Below are 15,724 nucleotides of genomic sequence, written 5' to 3' on the forward strand. Positions count from 1 at the left end.
GTCAAAGCCTAATGTGGACAGTTTGAATTCTTTTTGGGTGTTTGGGAGAATCAACTGCATAACCTACTTCGTGTTTCTTTTCTTTTAAAGAAATGTCCATGCTGTCTTCACAGCTGAAGCCTACGTTTGCAAAACTGCATAAACCGAACTGTGGGCCAAAACGGACATGATGCGAGCGCTCGTGTGAATAGGGTCTACCACATTAAAACAAACAAACAAACAAACAAACAAACAAACAATGATAGCAGCAGTGGGCATTGCTGATTCAGACTGAGAGTGTGGCAGTGTGAAGTAGGTTGATCCTATTGGGGTGTTGTGAACCCCTCCACATCATAGCAACAGCAACAACACCCTAATAGGGTATTGTTTCTCCCATAGCCACAGCTTAGGATTCAACCAGACATCAGACATCGTGTTCTGACCCTCTCTCCAGCTTACTGCCTTTACCAGACTGCAACCTTTTACCCCTCCAACTCAAACTCTTAACCCTGGCTTTTGTTCTTCTAACCATCTCTCTCACCTGAAGGAGGGGCCCTACCCAACTGCCTTCTGGCACAAAGCCCCCACTCATTCTGCCTTCCTAATGGCTCATTGCCTTCTTTTTGTCTTCCTAATGGCCTCTCACCCGAGGCGATTTCCTGGTTAGGAAACTGGCCTGGCTTATATTTAGAGATTTGTCTTGATTAGATTCTAACACCTACTGGAGCCAGGGAATTTAGGGTGTATAGCACCCACAAACTTATAACAGTTATATGTGGTTACCCATGTGCTTTGCTTAGCTGAGCTAATAGCAACTCAGAAAATAGTGAGCAGGTGAAGGGGTTAACACATTACCCCATGCTGGTGGGGTCGCATGGTTGCTATTATTTATTTATTCCCCAGGCCACACGTCCTTCTAAGCCACACCCGCTCTCTCTATGCCACATGTGTCCCCAACCTTGAAGTATGATGACATCCTTGAAAATCTGATACGCCTCTTGCTTGACTGCATGGAGGATAGAGTACATGAATGAGTGTGTAGAAACTATCCTACTGTACAAATATAAATTTTATATTCATTACTCTATCCACAGCTGTCTCTGGTTCACCTCAGAATGAAAAACATTTCCCATTCCCAAAACAGAGGATGCCTTCAATTAGAGGTTTGTTCATTGCCTTCTTCTTACTGCTCTTGAAGTGGAGGATTGTTGTCTGTGAAGTACAACAAACATGGCCATCCAAATGCAAGGAACAGACTGCAAAATGTGAACAGCTAGATCAGCTTGTTTAGTTATAGATAGAAAGAACCTTTATCTGCTCTGGATATGGAAAGCTGCAAGTGTGGGAAGAAATGCTCCACAGAGCATTGACACGAAACAGTTAAGTATATATAGAAAGCAGATTTTTGTGAGGCCTAGCCATAGAGCTCTTGTATTTATTAGATTTGCCTTTGGGTTTTCTTTAGCACATTAATAGCAGAGCAAATGCAGCTGGCCCCGGGAGATTAGATAGCTATTGTTTATTATTTCATTCATTGTTCAGTATGTGCTCTTTTCTGTAAATCCTCCAATTCCTTTGGCATTTCTCTTTGTCCCGAGGTTAAAAGTGCAGCAAATCTTTATACAAACTGCAGCAGATCTGCATTGCAAGTGTTTGTCAAGCATGAGGGTTGCAATCCTCCACACACTAAGGAGGGCAGGTCTCATATTGAATGCCACATACTTAAAAAAAAAGAAAAGCTTTACATTAATAAACCTAAAACACAGTGGTACCTCAGGTTACATACACTTCAGGTTACATACACTTCAGGTTACAGACTCCACTAACCCAGAAATAGTGCTTCAGGTTAAGAACTTTGCTTCAGGATGAGAACAGAAATCGTGCTCTGGCGGCGCAGTCGCAGCAGGAGGCCCCATTAGCTAAAGTGGTGCTTCAGGTTAAGAACAGTTTCAGGTTAAGAACGGACCTCTGGAACGAATTAAGTACTTAACCCGAGGTACTACTGTACAGTAAAATTCATTGACTCCAATTGATCTGTACAGGACATTAACGTCTTTGCATAAAACAGGAGTGTGTGGGTGGCGGGTAAAATAGGAGAGGAGACACAAAACATGTTAATAATTAGAGCTTTGGAAAACCAAGGTTTGGATCAGACACCCACATAAGCATTGCAACTGCCTTGCTGGAAGAAACCAAAGTCCACCTTGCCTGGCTTCGCAATTCCAACCAGCAAAATGCTTCTGGAAGCTCACAAAGCATCAAGGCATGAGGTCAAGAGAGAGAGGGAGAGAGAGGGAGAGAGAGAGCGCGAGAGAGTGCACTGTGGGATATACTGGATCTGCATACAGTGCCCAAACATAATTCATCTGGGCCTGGAGCAACTTTGTAAATACAAGACCCTGTCCCAAAATCCTTTGTCTGCCCTTGAGCTTCTTTGGGTCCTTATTTTTTGTTAAAGCTTCTTACATCTTTGGCAAATAAGGTCAAATGACATTTAGCTGCTCTTCCCTTGCCCCTGGACCAAGGGTCGATTCTCCTATAAACTCAGGAAACTACAGGCCCCAACTCACACATATTCCGGGGAGCTGTAAATGTTATCTCGGTGCCCCTAAATTACTGATGGTGCTGGTCCTCAATGCCCCTAAATTACTGATGGTGCTGCCTACCGCTGTGTTCTGATGTGGCTCTACCTGCCCATGCACAGAAAAGACCAGCAGGAACTAAGGAAGCCTGGGACTTGTAGTTCTTGGAGAGCGTGTTGCACATGGAGAGGCACAATCACTCTGTGTAGAGCTTGATGGGTTAATTGCTCACTCTTCAGAATATTGCTTTGGTTTGTTCTGGGCATGGGCAAAATGTGATTGGGGGGTGCTGAGGATCATTTGGATGGACTTGAACTGCGAATTGAACATGGACTGAACTACGGTAGTTTGTTTTGTAAAGGGACAGATCTGAACTGGAATTAGTTCATTTTTTGACAACTTGAACTTGAACTAGAGCTTGTTCCTTTTTGAAATGAGCTCTGCAAGCTCTGGTGATACCTATCTGTCGGTGCTCCCCTTAGATTCATGCATCTACTACCTCTTTCATTTCATTTCATTTTACTTGCCTCTTTGCGAACAATTGAGTCAGCAGTACCCCATATACGCACTTGATGAACTTCAAGCATGTCTATAAATGTTTTGCTGGATCAAGGCTCAAATGCTTTAATGATTGAGGTAAAGGTAGACTTTGCAACATGCCTGGGAGGTTTAACTTTTCTGAACTTGGATGAAGCAAAAGGGTAAGAGAATTGCAGGGCTTAGTGTGGGGTTTCACTACATAGTAATTTATTTTCAAAATTTGTTTTAATTAACAGGCTTAAGGGAAGTGATGTTTAAAGGCTGTGATTTTTGACATCATCATACACCCCTGGTGGGGCAGGCGAGCTGAACAGATATATAGATTTGGTTAGGAAGTGTTGGTTAGAACTTCCTTAACTCCTCCCAGTGAGAAAGATGAACGTGAACTACTAGAAATTGTTAAATGCAAATGGAAGTGGAGATGAGAAAACAGGAAGAATTATAGGGAATGAATTGTGCTTGCTTCCTAGGACTTCCCAGCTAAATTTTCTTTATGTTATAGGAATATCAGAAGTTGCCTTATTTTAAGTCAGACCAGTGGTCTATTGTAGGTCTAGTTGTAATCCTTGGTGGCTTCCAAACTATTGCTAACAGAGCTGTCATTTTTCTTGCTTGAATGCTTGTTCAACATTTCCAGTAATAAAGGAGCTATGTACTTGGAGTAATCTTGAAACTGCTGTATGTCATGCCTTCCTTGAGCTTCCTCCAGCCCTCAAGTCTGTTTAAAAATTGTGATCTCAGCAGTGTGGGCTGTAACGATGTTTTTGACACGTTGCTGACCATATGACATCAGCCTGTGGGCAAATGTGTGTGTAACATATTTAGCATGTAAGCAGGCTAGAACAAGTGGTTTTGTTGCCAAGAAGCCATAATTTCCTTAGTTTTCTCTTTTTGCATAACAGGCAGAAAGATTTTTGCTTGGGTAATGGACAAAAGAGGCAAAACTCGAGGCATGCAGCAGAGCAGAATAAATTTTCTGTAAATGGAAGCATGTTTCTTAAAGCCCAGCAGCTCAAGCAACCAGGTTGTGTAAGGAAAATCAAACATTATTCACATGTAAATGGTGGTCAATTCCAGAGTAGGCATTTAAATCAGGATCAGTACATACCATTATTTCCCCCCAACACCAGATATAATGTAATTCAAATCCTGTAACCCTCCCATTTGTTTCCCATAAGAAAATCTCTATTAGTGAGTAAACCCAGCCACTGTAGTGTGATGTCTGTCAATGTGGTTGTCCTAGCCATGACACTATTTTTGTGTTTTAGGGCTTGATGTTTTTGCTGTTTGCAGAGAGGGTGTGCTCTCATGCCACTTTCCCTGAGTTCTGGTGGCCCTGCAGCTGATTCAGACGCAATTTGCCATCTTTAAAATCACAGGAAAGAAGGATTGATTTGAGCAAGAGAGATTTTATCTGCTTTAATCTGTTAAATGGAGTTGATTTATTAATAGCACTATCTGCCCTGTCCTGTAGAACAGGGACAAGGAGCTTCTGGTTTTCCAGATGTTGCTGGACTCAGCTAGCATAGTCAGTGGTCAGGAAAGATTAGACTACATCTGTAGGGACACAGGTTCCCCACCCCAGCTGTAGAACCTTCCCAAACAGAGAGACAATGGACAGTGCCCATCTGGTGCTGTACATAAACTAGGGCTATTTTTATTTGCTTATTTATATAGCACCATGTATGTACATGAACCTTAGAAAATAATGAGAGGAAGAAGACAGATCCTAACCCCAAGGAGTTTACAATCTAAGAATAGACACAAGGGAAGCAACAGTTGGAAGGGAATGGAAGTAGGTGTAAACAGACGAAGAATATGTGATTGCAATGAAAATAATCACATATTCTTCCCCTGTTTACACCTACTTCCATTCCCCTCAGACTGCTGCTTCCCTTGTGTCTCTGATCAGATTGCCAACAACTTCTTGGGGAAATGTAGTCTGATAATCTAGACTGATGGTTAAAGACAAAATGATTTCAGAGATAGCCTTGAGTCAGTACTAGCTTCTGAAGGGTGGGGGACACACACACTTCTTCTACTTCTTCTTCTTCGGCGATTACTCGTAGGCGAATAAGATTGTCTTCCATAAACATGGTTTTAACAGTGAGTCCATAAGTGACTGTGGAGGCCAATTCTGGAACCACATGTCCTTCTGTGTGCCTTCCTCTTAGCACGTTCCTCCCTTGCGTTCTGAGTTTGAGTGTCTTCAAAGCCCATGACACCTTTGGTAAAGACTCTTCTCCAGTTGGAGCGCTTGCAGGCCAGTGTTTCTCAGTTGTTGGTGTTTATACTACATTTTTAAAGATTTGCCTTGAGACAGTCTTTAAACCTCTTTTGTTGACCACCAGCATTACACTTTCCATTTTTAAGTTCGGAATAGAGTAGTTGCTTTGGAAGACGGTAATCAGGCATCCGCACAACATGACCAGTCCAACAAAGTTGATGTTGAAGAGTCATTGCTTTAACACTGGTGATCTTTGCTTCTTCCTCGCCTGTCTTCCCAAGTGATCCCTCCGCACCAGAGAGTTCCATTCTTCAATAGGTAGGCAGGCAGCATTGTGCAGCATTGGGTTGGAGCATGTTTCTTTCTTTGAGATGCACACAAAAGGCTGCACTATACAACTGAAGAAGAGAAAGATTGAGTTCACACAGACAGCAAACTGGAAGATAATACAGTATGCACAACAGAAGTGCTTTCATAGTTAAATAGACCAGAACCTTTGCCTGAGGGGGTAGGAAGGTAGGAATTAACTGTTCCTCCTTGGTTGACTAGTGTGGCATCCTGGATACAATGGATTTGTTCAGTGCTTGAGGTCATTCTTCTATCTATGAACTATCTTACAGTTTTAGAAGCTGTTTCCTTACTGAGATTTCTCCCAACCCTGTGCCACACAAAGGTTTTATAGTAAAATATAATACTAAATGATTAGACATTTTCAAATGTGCAAGTCTACCATCATGTTCCAGCTTTTTACAGGTCATGGAGGTTAAGAAAATTAAGTGGAGGGTGTTTCCTAAATGAATTGGCAGCTCTTTTGTCCAGTCCACCAACTTCTGGGTGGCTGGGTGGGAACAATTAGGTTTTTCAGATCATGGTACAATTTAAAATAGAAATTGCTTGCAGGTGGTTCTTTGCCATACACTGACAGTAATTAAATGGTGTGGTCTGTGTTTTATGGCCCTACAGCTTAGATGCCAGTTCTTGTAAACAAACAAACAAAAATTCCCCCCAATAGACCTGGATGTTAAGAACTCCTTCCTCAAAGTAAATTCCAAAGAATGTGTCTTTTAATGAACCTCAGAGACAAGGCACAGAGAGAGAGAAAAAAGTGAAAAGTGATAATGAACTAAAAGAGTTTCTCACGGTGCTTTCAAATGGTTAGGAGGGTGGTACAAATAAGTAACAAGAATTAGCTATTGAAAAACAACCTTTTGATAGCATTGTATTTTGGCAATACATTCATTTGTTAGGTGTTAATTCTTAGCAGTACCTATGGAAAAATGAGCAGTGTTTGTTATGTTCTGGGATTATGTTCTGGATACTTTTAATTTATTGCAATAAAATGTTGGATCTTTTTTTTAAAGAATATTATTTCTTTAAAAATGAACAAAGTTAATATTTTCTCAACCATCTTCTTTTTTCTTGGGCCGGTTCCAGGATTTGCTCCACCTGACAGAAGCTGAACTGAAGAAAATGGGAGCTAAGGATCAAATCCACCAGATACACATCCTTTCTAACATCTTGCTCCTTAAGGAAACAGAAAGAAAAGATGGTAAGAAGTAGGTTCTAGCTAAAATTAATTTGTCAGTCTTATTGGTGAATTTAAAACAAACATTTCGTTACTGGCTGCCAATCCATTTCCGTGGTCAGTTCAAGGTACTCACATTTGAACACTAAATGACTCAAGCCCCAAATATCTGAAAGATCATCTCCTTCCTTACAGACACTCTGGAAAGTTAAGACTGGCAGATTGGGGCCTTCTTGGTAGTTCGTCCACCTTCAGAGGTTCAGGTAGGTAGTCGTGTTGGTCTGACACAGTTGAAATTTAAAAATTGTCCAGTAGCACCTTAGAGACCAACTAAGTATCTGAAGAAGTGTGCATGCACAAGCAAGCTTATATCCCGAACAAACTTAGTTGATCTCTAAGGTGCTACTGGACAATTTTAAAATTTATTTCACCTTCAGAGATGTGTTTTAATGTTGTAACCTTCCCTGAAGAAGAACCAGGATAGATTCCACAAGGGTAAATCCACTTTCTCAGATAATCCAGTCATTTTATGGTATATTAACTGTACAATTGTTTATCTTTATTGCTTGTAGTTTACTTAGTCCACAATCTGAAGTTCCAGCGATCAGCCCATCAGGGAGCATTTCAGAAGTGCTGCACACCTGCCTTCTGAAGCGCCAACGATCAGCTGATCCTTGGGAGTTTAAAGCACAGAACAATGCTCTTATGTTCTTAAGGTAAACAGTTAAGATTAAATCACTTTTAATCCTCTCTTGTGCTTTTAAAGTAAGTGTCTGACAGCCGATAGTGGGGAAGAGAAGCATTTGTAATGCACATGAACATTCTGATGCATAGGTTTCATATACGAGTTACACACTTTATTTTGCATCCTGTTGGAAAGATGATTGTGATTCTGAAAGACACAGCAAATTCATCTCCTAATAGTGTTTTGATTGTGCAAACTGTGGATTAACAGTCCCTACCAGCAAATCAGCCTTCTTTTTGCATTACTGCGTCCCTGCCTCTATTTTACTGAAAGGGGCGATTGAAGCTGAGCAGAGGAAAGCACAGAAAAGAGACTTATCATGCAAGAACTGTCCTGAACAAATGTGAATGTTGACATCCTCTGCAGATTCAGTGCCAGCTTAGGATCAACAAACTCAAGAGCTTTCCTCAGGAATGCAGAGGAGAACTTTTAAAAAACAAAACACATAATCACAGAGGAGTCCTGGGCGATAAGAGAAATATGAGAAAATGAATGCCTCTCTGCAATTAAAGCCATTATCAAAAGGGATAGTGTATGCTTTGTAGGCACTATTTATCCATCAAATTCTTTTTCCATCAATCTGTGGTTTCATATTAATTTTTTTCTTGAAAACTTTGCATACATGTGTGTGTGAGAGAGAGAATGGGCCTCCCTGGTGAATTTTTTTATTCCCCCCCCCCCAACTTTCAGTAATGTGCTGCCATGCTGCTTTTGAAACTCTTCTTCAGAAGCAATTTGCCTTGTATTTTGGTCTTACTAAAACTTTGCTTTGATCGAGTGGTGAGCATTGGCAGTGTGTGTAGCCTAGATGGCATGATTCTGAGTGTGGGCAGTTGCAGGAAGTGTGGCAGTGTGAATTATGTTGGCTTGTTACAGGATAAGGGGGTTAGACATCTGAGAGCTCTACCTCCTTCCAATCAGCTTCGACTTTGTATACCTGAAGGAGCATCTCCACCCCCATCATCCAGCCCGGACACTGAGATCCAGCTCTGAGTACCTTCTGGTGGTTTTCTCATTGCAAGAAGTGAGGTTAAAGGGAACCAGGCAGAGGGCCTTTTCAGTAGTCTTGCCCACACTGTAGAAGGCACTTTAGCTGATGTCAAACAGATAAACAGCCATGTGATTTTTTAAAAGACGCCTGAAGACAGCCCTGTTCAACCTGAAGGCACCCCTGTTTAGAGGAGTTTTTATTGTGTGGTATTGTTTTTTTACTATTTTTTGTTGGGAGCTGCCCAGAGTGGCTGGGGCAACCCAGTCAGATGGGCATATAAATCAATCACCATCATTTTTCCAACAACATGTGAGTGGGTGCCAAGTGGGCTTCTCTGCAGGACTAGAATGGGAACGGCAAATTCAAGCATCCTTGCTGAGGCCCTCTCATCTGTTGCAGATCAGGATTTCATGGTCTCCATGACAACAATATCTGTTTTGATTGATATCTGGCCTCTTTCATTTGGCTGGTCATACACTTGATTTGGTGTTATATTCTGAACAGGATGGTGATCATGGGTGGAGAAGTTTGACATGGTTCCCTTGGCATGGATAGAGCTCTGCCCGGCAGGGTTTAGGCTTACTGAGTGGAGGGCTTATTAGAACAGTCTGCCCCTAGAGAAAAATAGATCCAGTCCAGATTATGTCCTGCTGGCTCTGGGGCAATGTAATGCTGGCAGTCCCATCAAAGCACTTGCTAGCGTCTGGAATGGGGAAACTACATGAGCAGTTGTAATGTTCACTCCAGAGTGATCTCTCTGTTTTGTGAGCCTATGTGACTCCCTAGTTTTCTGAGGCTCTGGGAGCAATGGAACTTTTCCTTTCCAGCTAAGGAAAATGCATGATGAATTTGACTGAGTTTGGGCTAAAGCTCATTTCAGAGCTCATCTCATGGCAGCAATGGTGGAAAATAAGTCTTGGTTTTCTGGCACCATTTTGTCCGTACAGAGTTGTCTGGCTGAATTGTTCCAAGTGGCTCCTGAGACGAGATGGTTACCTGGTGTGCCCTATTTGCGAAGCACTTTGTAGTCAACATCTCTAATAGACATTTCTGCCTTGACTCCAAATTGAGGGCAGCACCAGATGCAGATGCTTCTCCTGTTTCTATGGATACTTCTTGGTTTGTCTAGCCTGTGGATGTAGACAGAATTCTTGAAGTTGGGAGCTTCATCACTTGGCATGCTCAATCCTTGCCCTTCCTGGTTGATTAAGGAAGCCAGCACTGGGTAGGCTGATTCGGTTGGGGAGCAAGGGACATTGTTCCAACAGTATTGAAGGAAGTGGTGGTAAAACCAGTATGGAAAAAGATCTTCCTGCCCTTTATAATGTTCATCCAGCAGCATCAAACATCTCACTTTCGGGCAAGGCACTCAAGAATATGGTGAGAAATATGTGTGTGAAAAAGGAGGAGCTGGGGAGTTCACAATTCCACATCCTACTCCTCATCTCTTGATCACAGCTAGAGAATAGGACATTATGTCGTTGCTGTGCATGCTGAGTCCCTTGTTTATTGATAAATGTGTGGGAGTTTCCTTAATTGCACGTCTTATGTAGCATGTGCAAATGAGAGTGCCTAGTGTTGACTGAGGAGGGAACTCAGAAGCTGGAAGGGTTTCCACCTTGACGAAAAGCAGTAGAATCAGTGGCAGGAACAATTTCTGCTCCTATTTTTTAGACACAAACTGAACTACAAGTTGTAGAACTAAGATCCTGAACTACATCTTTGCCTTGTTTCACAGCATTGCTGGTGAAAGAATAGGTTCATCCTATTCAAAGGGCCTGGGAATCTTGCTTTTAAATAGATCTGTTGTGTCAGTTAGCTGTGACTACAGGCTATTGTTTTCATAGTGGGGATGAGAAGCTGTTATCTGGTCTCCAGCCCATTGTGAAGAGTTTTTGTTTTGTTTTGTGTCTGCTTTGGATAAAGTGCTGTGTCTAGGAGCAAGAGTGCATGATCAGTTACTCTGGGAATGCTTGCTTTTAGCACTTGAACTACACTTGAGCATCAAATTATTGTTGCTTTTTATACTTCTGTTTGCAAAATATATTTATTTATTTTTTCTGCGTAAAGTTTTCCCAACACTGCAGGATAAAATGAATAGATTTTTTAAAAATCGTACTGATTCTGAACCCAGTTATTTCAGCAAATCCGTACTGAACTGGAATGTAAAATCTCTCAAAAAATTTCAGGTAGCTATGCTGATTCATTTGAAACAAATCCAAGAGCAACAGCAACATGCTGCTACAATTGCAGCATTTGAAAAACAATCAAGTAAACATTCATAGCAAAGTACAGTGGTACCTCAGGTTAAGTACTTAATTCGTTCTGGAGGTCCGTTCTTAACCTGAAACTGTTCTTAACCTGAAGCACCACTTTAGCTAATGGGGCCTCCTGCTGCTGCTGCATCACCGGAGCCCGATTTCTGTTCTTATCCTGAAGCAAAGTTCTTAAGCTGAAGCACTATTTCTGGGTTAGCGGAGTATGTAACCTGAGGCGTATGTAACCTGAAGTTACCACTGTAGTGATCATTGCCTGTTTGTCTGATAATGTTTCAAATCCTCACTATCACTGCAAGAGTGTGTTTGATTGGCTCTGATTTGCAGATTGCAGACTGGAGCCAAGCCCTCTAGTAGCTTTGCCAGCCGACAGAACATTCCACTTCAAACTCTTCCATATTATTATTCATTCAAATATTCTATCAGTACCTGTGTGGTCTTCTGGCTACCCTTCATAGTTATCAGAACTGGAGACTTCTAGACCATCTTGTTACCTTTTTTTTAGAAGAGCTGAATGCGTAGACCTAGTTGCCAAAAATGCAAACAAACAGCTCTGGCTTTTGTATGTCATTAAGGAAGTTCCATTTGGGGTGGGGTGAGGAGACAAATGACTCTAATACCCTATCCTTTGAAGATTCCAGCTGTATCCTTATTTTTTTTCTGTTTAGAACCCTACTGAGCCACATCTTTGTGGACATCACAAACTGAGTCAAAAATATCACTGACATCTTCACACACAAAGAAAAGCTATTGCTCATTTTGTATTACAGTGGTACCTCGGGTTACATGCGCTTCAGGTTACAGACTCTGCTAACCCAGAAATAGTACGGGTTAAGAACTTTGCTTCAGGATGAGAACAGAAATTGTGCAGCGCAGCGGCGGCAGGAGGCCCCATTAGCTAAAGTCGTGCTTCAGGTTAAGAACAGTTTCAGGTTAAGAACGGACCTCCAGAAAGAATTAAGTACATAACCAGAGGTACCACTGTATTGCTGGAAGAAACTGAAGCAATTTCTATCCTTGCAAGTTATCATGTTTCTCATTTGAAGTTCCATACAGTGAGAGAGAGAGAGAGAGAGAGAGAGAGACAGACAGACAGACAGAGATCCAGCCATCCTTCAAATAGTGGGAATATCTATATGGTTATCATTATGACACGCAGAGCTTCAATCTTGAGTTGCCCTTTTGTGAATGGAAAGGAACTGTGACGCAGAGTCCAATTCCTTTTTTGGGGGACGGGGGCAATAGTGGAGTTGAAAGCAATAGTTCCATTCTTAACTCTGGAAATGGTGCAACGTCCTCCTGCATTTCATTATTTTCATTTGCAAGTACTAATCTGAAGAAATGGAAAACTAATAGGAAGCAATGCTGCATGATTTGAAGAATGATATGAATGATACATGATCACATGACCTGAATAATTGTCATCATTATGTTGCACTTGGTTGTTTCATGAGGAAGTGTGGTGTTTCTTTTGCTATACTCATAGTAATGTGACCACTGAAAAATCATATGATATACCGATGTGTGCATTCAACGAACTGGTATTTTGTACCATTTATTAACTGCTTTTAACTAGTGTATTTTTAGACTGTGTTGATGTATTACATTTTCTGAGCCACAGTCTTATGGTCACCAGACCACAAATGCAGAAACACAGGAAGGTGCCTTATATCAGGTCAGATTGTTTGTCCAACTAGCACAATATTTTCTATTGTGGCTGGTAGTGGTTCCTGGAGTCTCAGGTGAGATCTTTTGGGCAAAAGATTCCTGCATTGCAGGGGGTTGGACTAGATGACCCTCAGGATACCTTCTAACTCTACAATTCTATGATTCTTTCTTGAGAAAGTTTGTTTTGCTCAATAAGTACCGTAAGTTAGCCATGACTCATTTGTTAATTGATGTCAATGGATTGTGGCCTCTGTCTTTTTGTCATGTTTGCACTGCATATTAATATAGTTTATTGAATTAATAGAAATTTTCTGCTAAATGTATGTGTTCCACTACAGTTCTGAATTATACCAGCAACTTTCAAAAATGAACTTCTATATAACAGCTACTGAGTGCCAGATGTCAGAATGTTATACAAACTTACTCTTCTATAAGTGTGCCAAAAACTGTTTTGAATTGAGACATAGGCTCCTGAATTCTTACACAACTCCAAATGTTATTTAAAGCAATTTATCCTAAATAATCTCCTTTTGCTATGTTGGAACTTTGGAAAGGAGCCATTTTGCTGAGACAACATGAGATATTTCATTATATTAACTTGAATTAACTTCCAGAGTGAGTTTATAAATTGAACCAGGCACAATTTATGTAAGAGAGGTTTTTTTTTTTTTGGTTTTTAAATAAATGGTTGTTTTTCAGACATTTAAAAAATGAGAACTATTCCATCTTCTTTCTGGGTATCTTCAGATATGCTTCTAATGAACTCTGCCCTGCATGAAATCCACCCACTAGGCATTTCCTTTATATTTGGGGGCTTCTTGTAAGTGCAAATAGGAAAAATCTTGTTCACACAATATGTTCACAGAGATGAGAAACCTCTGGCCCTCCAGATGTTGGAGAATAGCTCCCATCATTGCTGACTATTGGTCATGCTGCCTGGGACTGATGGGAGTTGGAGTCTAACAACCCCAGAGTGCCATAAATTCACCATCCCTGACTTTATGGAACTCACCGTCATAAGATATAATGAATGTCCCTAGCTTTGTTGACTCTTTTAAAAAGGATGTCACAAATTCACACAAATAGGTCTATCAAAGGCTATTAACCATGGTAACCAAGTGGAGAAGGCCTCTGGGTACTATATGCTGGTAAGTAACTGTGAAGGGCTGTTGCCTTCATGTACCAGCACACAACTTGGGACTGGTTTGGAGTCAATCAGACAAGGCTGGGTTTTGGGCCATTTACTGGTACTTGTGACCCCGGTTTGAATGTTTGATTACTCAGTTTGGTGGAGGTGTGTGTGACACAAAATGTGGGCTTTGAAGCACAAAGTGGCACAAAATGAGCACAAAACTTTGGCAGAGAGCCAGTGTGGTGTAGTGGTTAAGAGCGGTAGACTCGTAATCTGGTGAAGTGGGTTCGATTCCCTGCTCCTCCACATGCAGCTGCTGGGTGACCTTGGGCTAGTCACACTTCTCTGAAGTCTCTCAGCCCCACTCACCTCACAGAGTGTTTGTTGTGGAGGAGGAAGGGAAAAGGAGATTGTTAGCCGCTTTGACACTCCTTCGGTTTGTGATAAAGGGGGATATCAAATCCAAACTCTTCTTTACCTGTTTGGAGACAATCGGACAAGGTTGCATTTGCGGGCATTAGCCCCCAATTTGCTGTGTCAGTTACAGGGTCACAAATTAATAGAGGGCCTTCATGTCCTGCTTCTGTTCTTCCTAGAGCGGTAGTTCTCAAACGTTTTTCCTCTGGGTCACCCTTTCAGAATAAAAATTTGCTCGCGCCCCTCTGGATTTCTTATTGATGAGAAATACATTGCAGAACAAAAAGAAATTATTCCTAGCAGTGCCTAATTTATATAACATAGAACACAACTACTTTATAATATGATCATGGGACATGCAGAAACTATAAAACAATGCAGCTACATAAGAACATGAATCATTGCTCAAATATAATGTTGATTGTCCTCAAATCTTCCTGCCACACTTGCCACCCTCTCCTGCCACACCAGTGTGGCGCACCACACCCCTTGAGAACCACTGTGCTAGAGACAGCATGCTGATTACCCCTTGAAACAAGATTTGGAGGTTGGGGGGGGTCTCTTTTTTGTGAAGCGTGGAAGAGACAGATCCTCCCCTTGAGTTTTCCGGCATATGCAGCAGACTTTGGGATTGGTAGGAATGCAGTCTCACACATGACTCCAGGATTTGCAGAACTAGGGATTATTGCTTTTGTTGAGCACCTCCAAATCCAGGCATGAGGTGAGAGGTTATTCCGTCGCCCTTCCTCTGGAACTTGGAAAAAGGGGCAATTAAAAAAAAATCATTTTATAAAAACAAACAACAAACAAACAAACAAACTCCCTACTATATGACATCGTTTTAAGGTGATTGAAAGCAACAAGATCTGGGGTTTTTTGCTACTTCCGAACACTTGCAAATATCACTACAAAATTAATAGCTGGCCCTTCCATTCCCTTGAATACTCTCAGTATGCAAGAGAACTCAGGTAGGGTAGGGTTGAGAGAACCACAAATAATGGCTAGCTACCAAGGCCAGCTAAGATTTGGAGAATCCCAAAAAAACATAACAGAAATGTGTTGCATGGTGGGTGTGAAAGCTCAGCTTACACACTGACATAGCTAGGGACTGGCATTCTGTAGTGGAAGGAGCAGGTACAGTCACTTCTCCCCATGGTGCATATAAGACATTACATAAACCGGGCACTCCAGCTATCGTCTTGTACTTATGGAGGTCCAATGCATATGGTTCTTCCTGCTCCCTAAGGGTGGGAGGAAATTGTGCCATTCAAGTCTATGTATGTTGGGCCTGTGTATGGCACACCTGTGGGAACTACACTCTAGTTCCCATTTAAACTCTAGTTCCCTGGGTCGTTTGACCCTTTAATTAGTTCCCTTTTCCCTCGTACAAAAACTATGCAAGGTGCTCTCTTTTAAAGTTTAAAGAACAAATACATTTTACTTAGCGTACTTGCACTTGCAGAGTAAAATATACAACGCAAATAGGCGTTGCTTATGTTGCCAAGACATCTTACATAGATGTGCATCCAAGATAAATACAGACTAACTCTGAGGCAGGCAGCAGCACAACAGAACATACCTGCTGCTCAAACTGTTAAAAGACTTTCCGTAACTGCCGTTAACTGTACCAACTGAAATAACT

General features: G+C 41.5%; 2 protein-coding genes and 1 long non-coding RNA gene across 5 annotated transcripts in view; 2 read left to right on the plus strand and 1 right to left on the minus strand.

Moving 5' to 3' along the window:
• Positions 1-15,724, plus strand: part of LOC310710274 (uncharacterized protein) — a 982,430-nt gene that overhangs the window by 425,577 nt on the left and 541,129 nt on the right. The window lies entirely within an intron of this gene.
• Positions 797-13,917, plus strand: LOC310710362 (uncharacterized protein). Of its 2 annotated transcripts, XM_083511284.1 has the most exons (5): positions 797-943; positions 1,074-1,142; positions 6,763-6,884; positions 7,049-7,116; positions 12,872-13,917. In XM_083511284.1, the coding sequence occupies exons 1-5, from the start codon at positions 854-856 to the stop codon at positions 12,901-12,903; spliced, it is 381 nt and encodes a 126-aa protein (XP_083367410.1). In that variant the 5' UTR covers positions 797-853; the 3' UTR covers positions 12,904-13,917. The 2 variants fall into 2 exon arrangements, 1 of the variants encoding a protein (XP_083367410.1); XR_014527967.1 differs by lacking the exons at positions 797-943; positions 1,074-1,142 and having other exon boundaries at positions 6,766-6,877; positions 12,872-13,886.
• Positions 6,375-15,705, minus strand: LOC310710377. 2 transcript variants are annotated; one of them, XR_014528005.1, is made up of 3 exons: positions 15,662-15,705; positions 11,295-11,389; positions 6,375-6,852 (listed from the first exon to the last, which is right to left on the minus strand). It is a non-coding gene; the product is annotated as an uncharacterized lncRNA (long non-coding RNA). The 2 variants fall into 2 exon arrangements; XR_014528006.1 differs by lacking the exon at positions 15,662-15,705 and having other exon boundaries at positions 11,295-11,944.

Source organism: Podarcis liolepis (genome assembly GCF_965112155.1).
Source record: "Podarcis liolepis genome assembly, chromosome: 6".
NCBI classification, from domain to species: Eukaryota; Metazoa; Chordata; class Lepidosauria; order Squamata; family Lacertidae; genus Podarcis; species Podarcis liolepis.

Excerpts from the sequence above, each read along its gene's own strand:
- LOC310710362 (XM_083511284.1), top strand. The coding sequence starts at position 854 with ATGGTTGCTATTATTTATTTATTCCCCAGGCCACACGTCCTTCTAAGC. Across the intron at positions 944-1,073 it reads CATGTGTCCCCAACCTTGAA|CTGTCTCTGGTTCACCTCAG; the intron begins GTATGATGACAT and ends CTCTATCCACAG. Across the intron at positions 6,885-7,048 it reads GAAAGAAAAGATGGTAAGAA|ACACTCTGGAAAGTTAAGAC; the intron begins GTAGGTTCTAGC and ends CCTTCCTTACAG.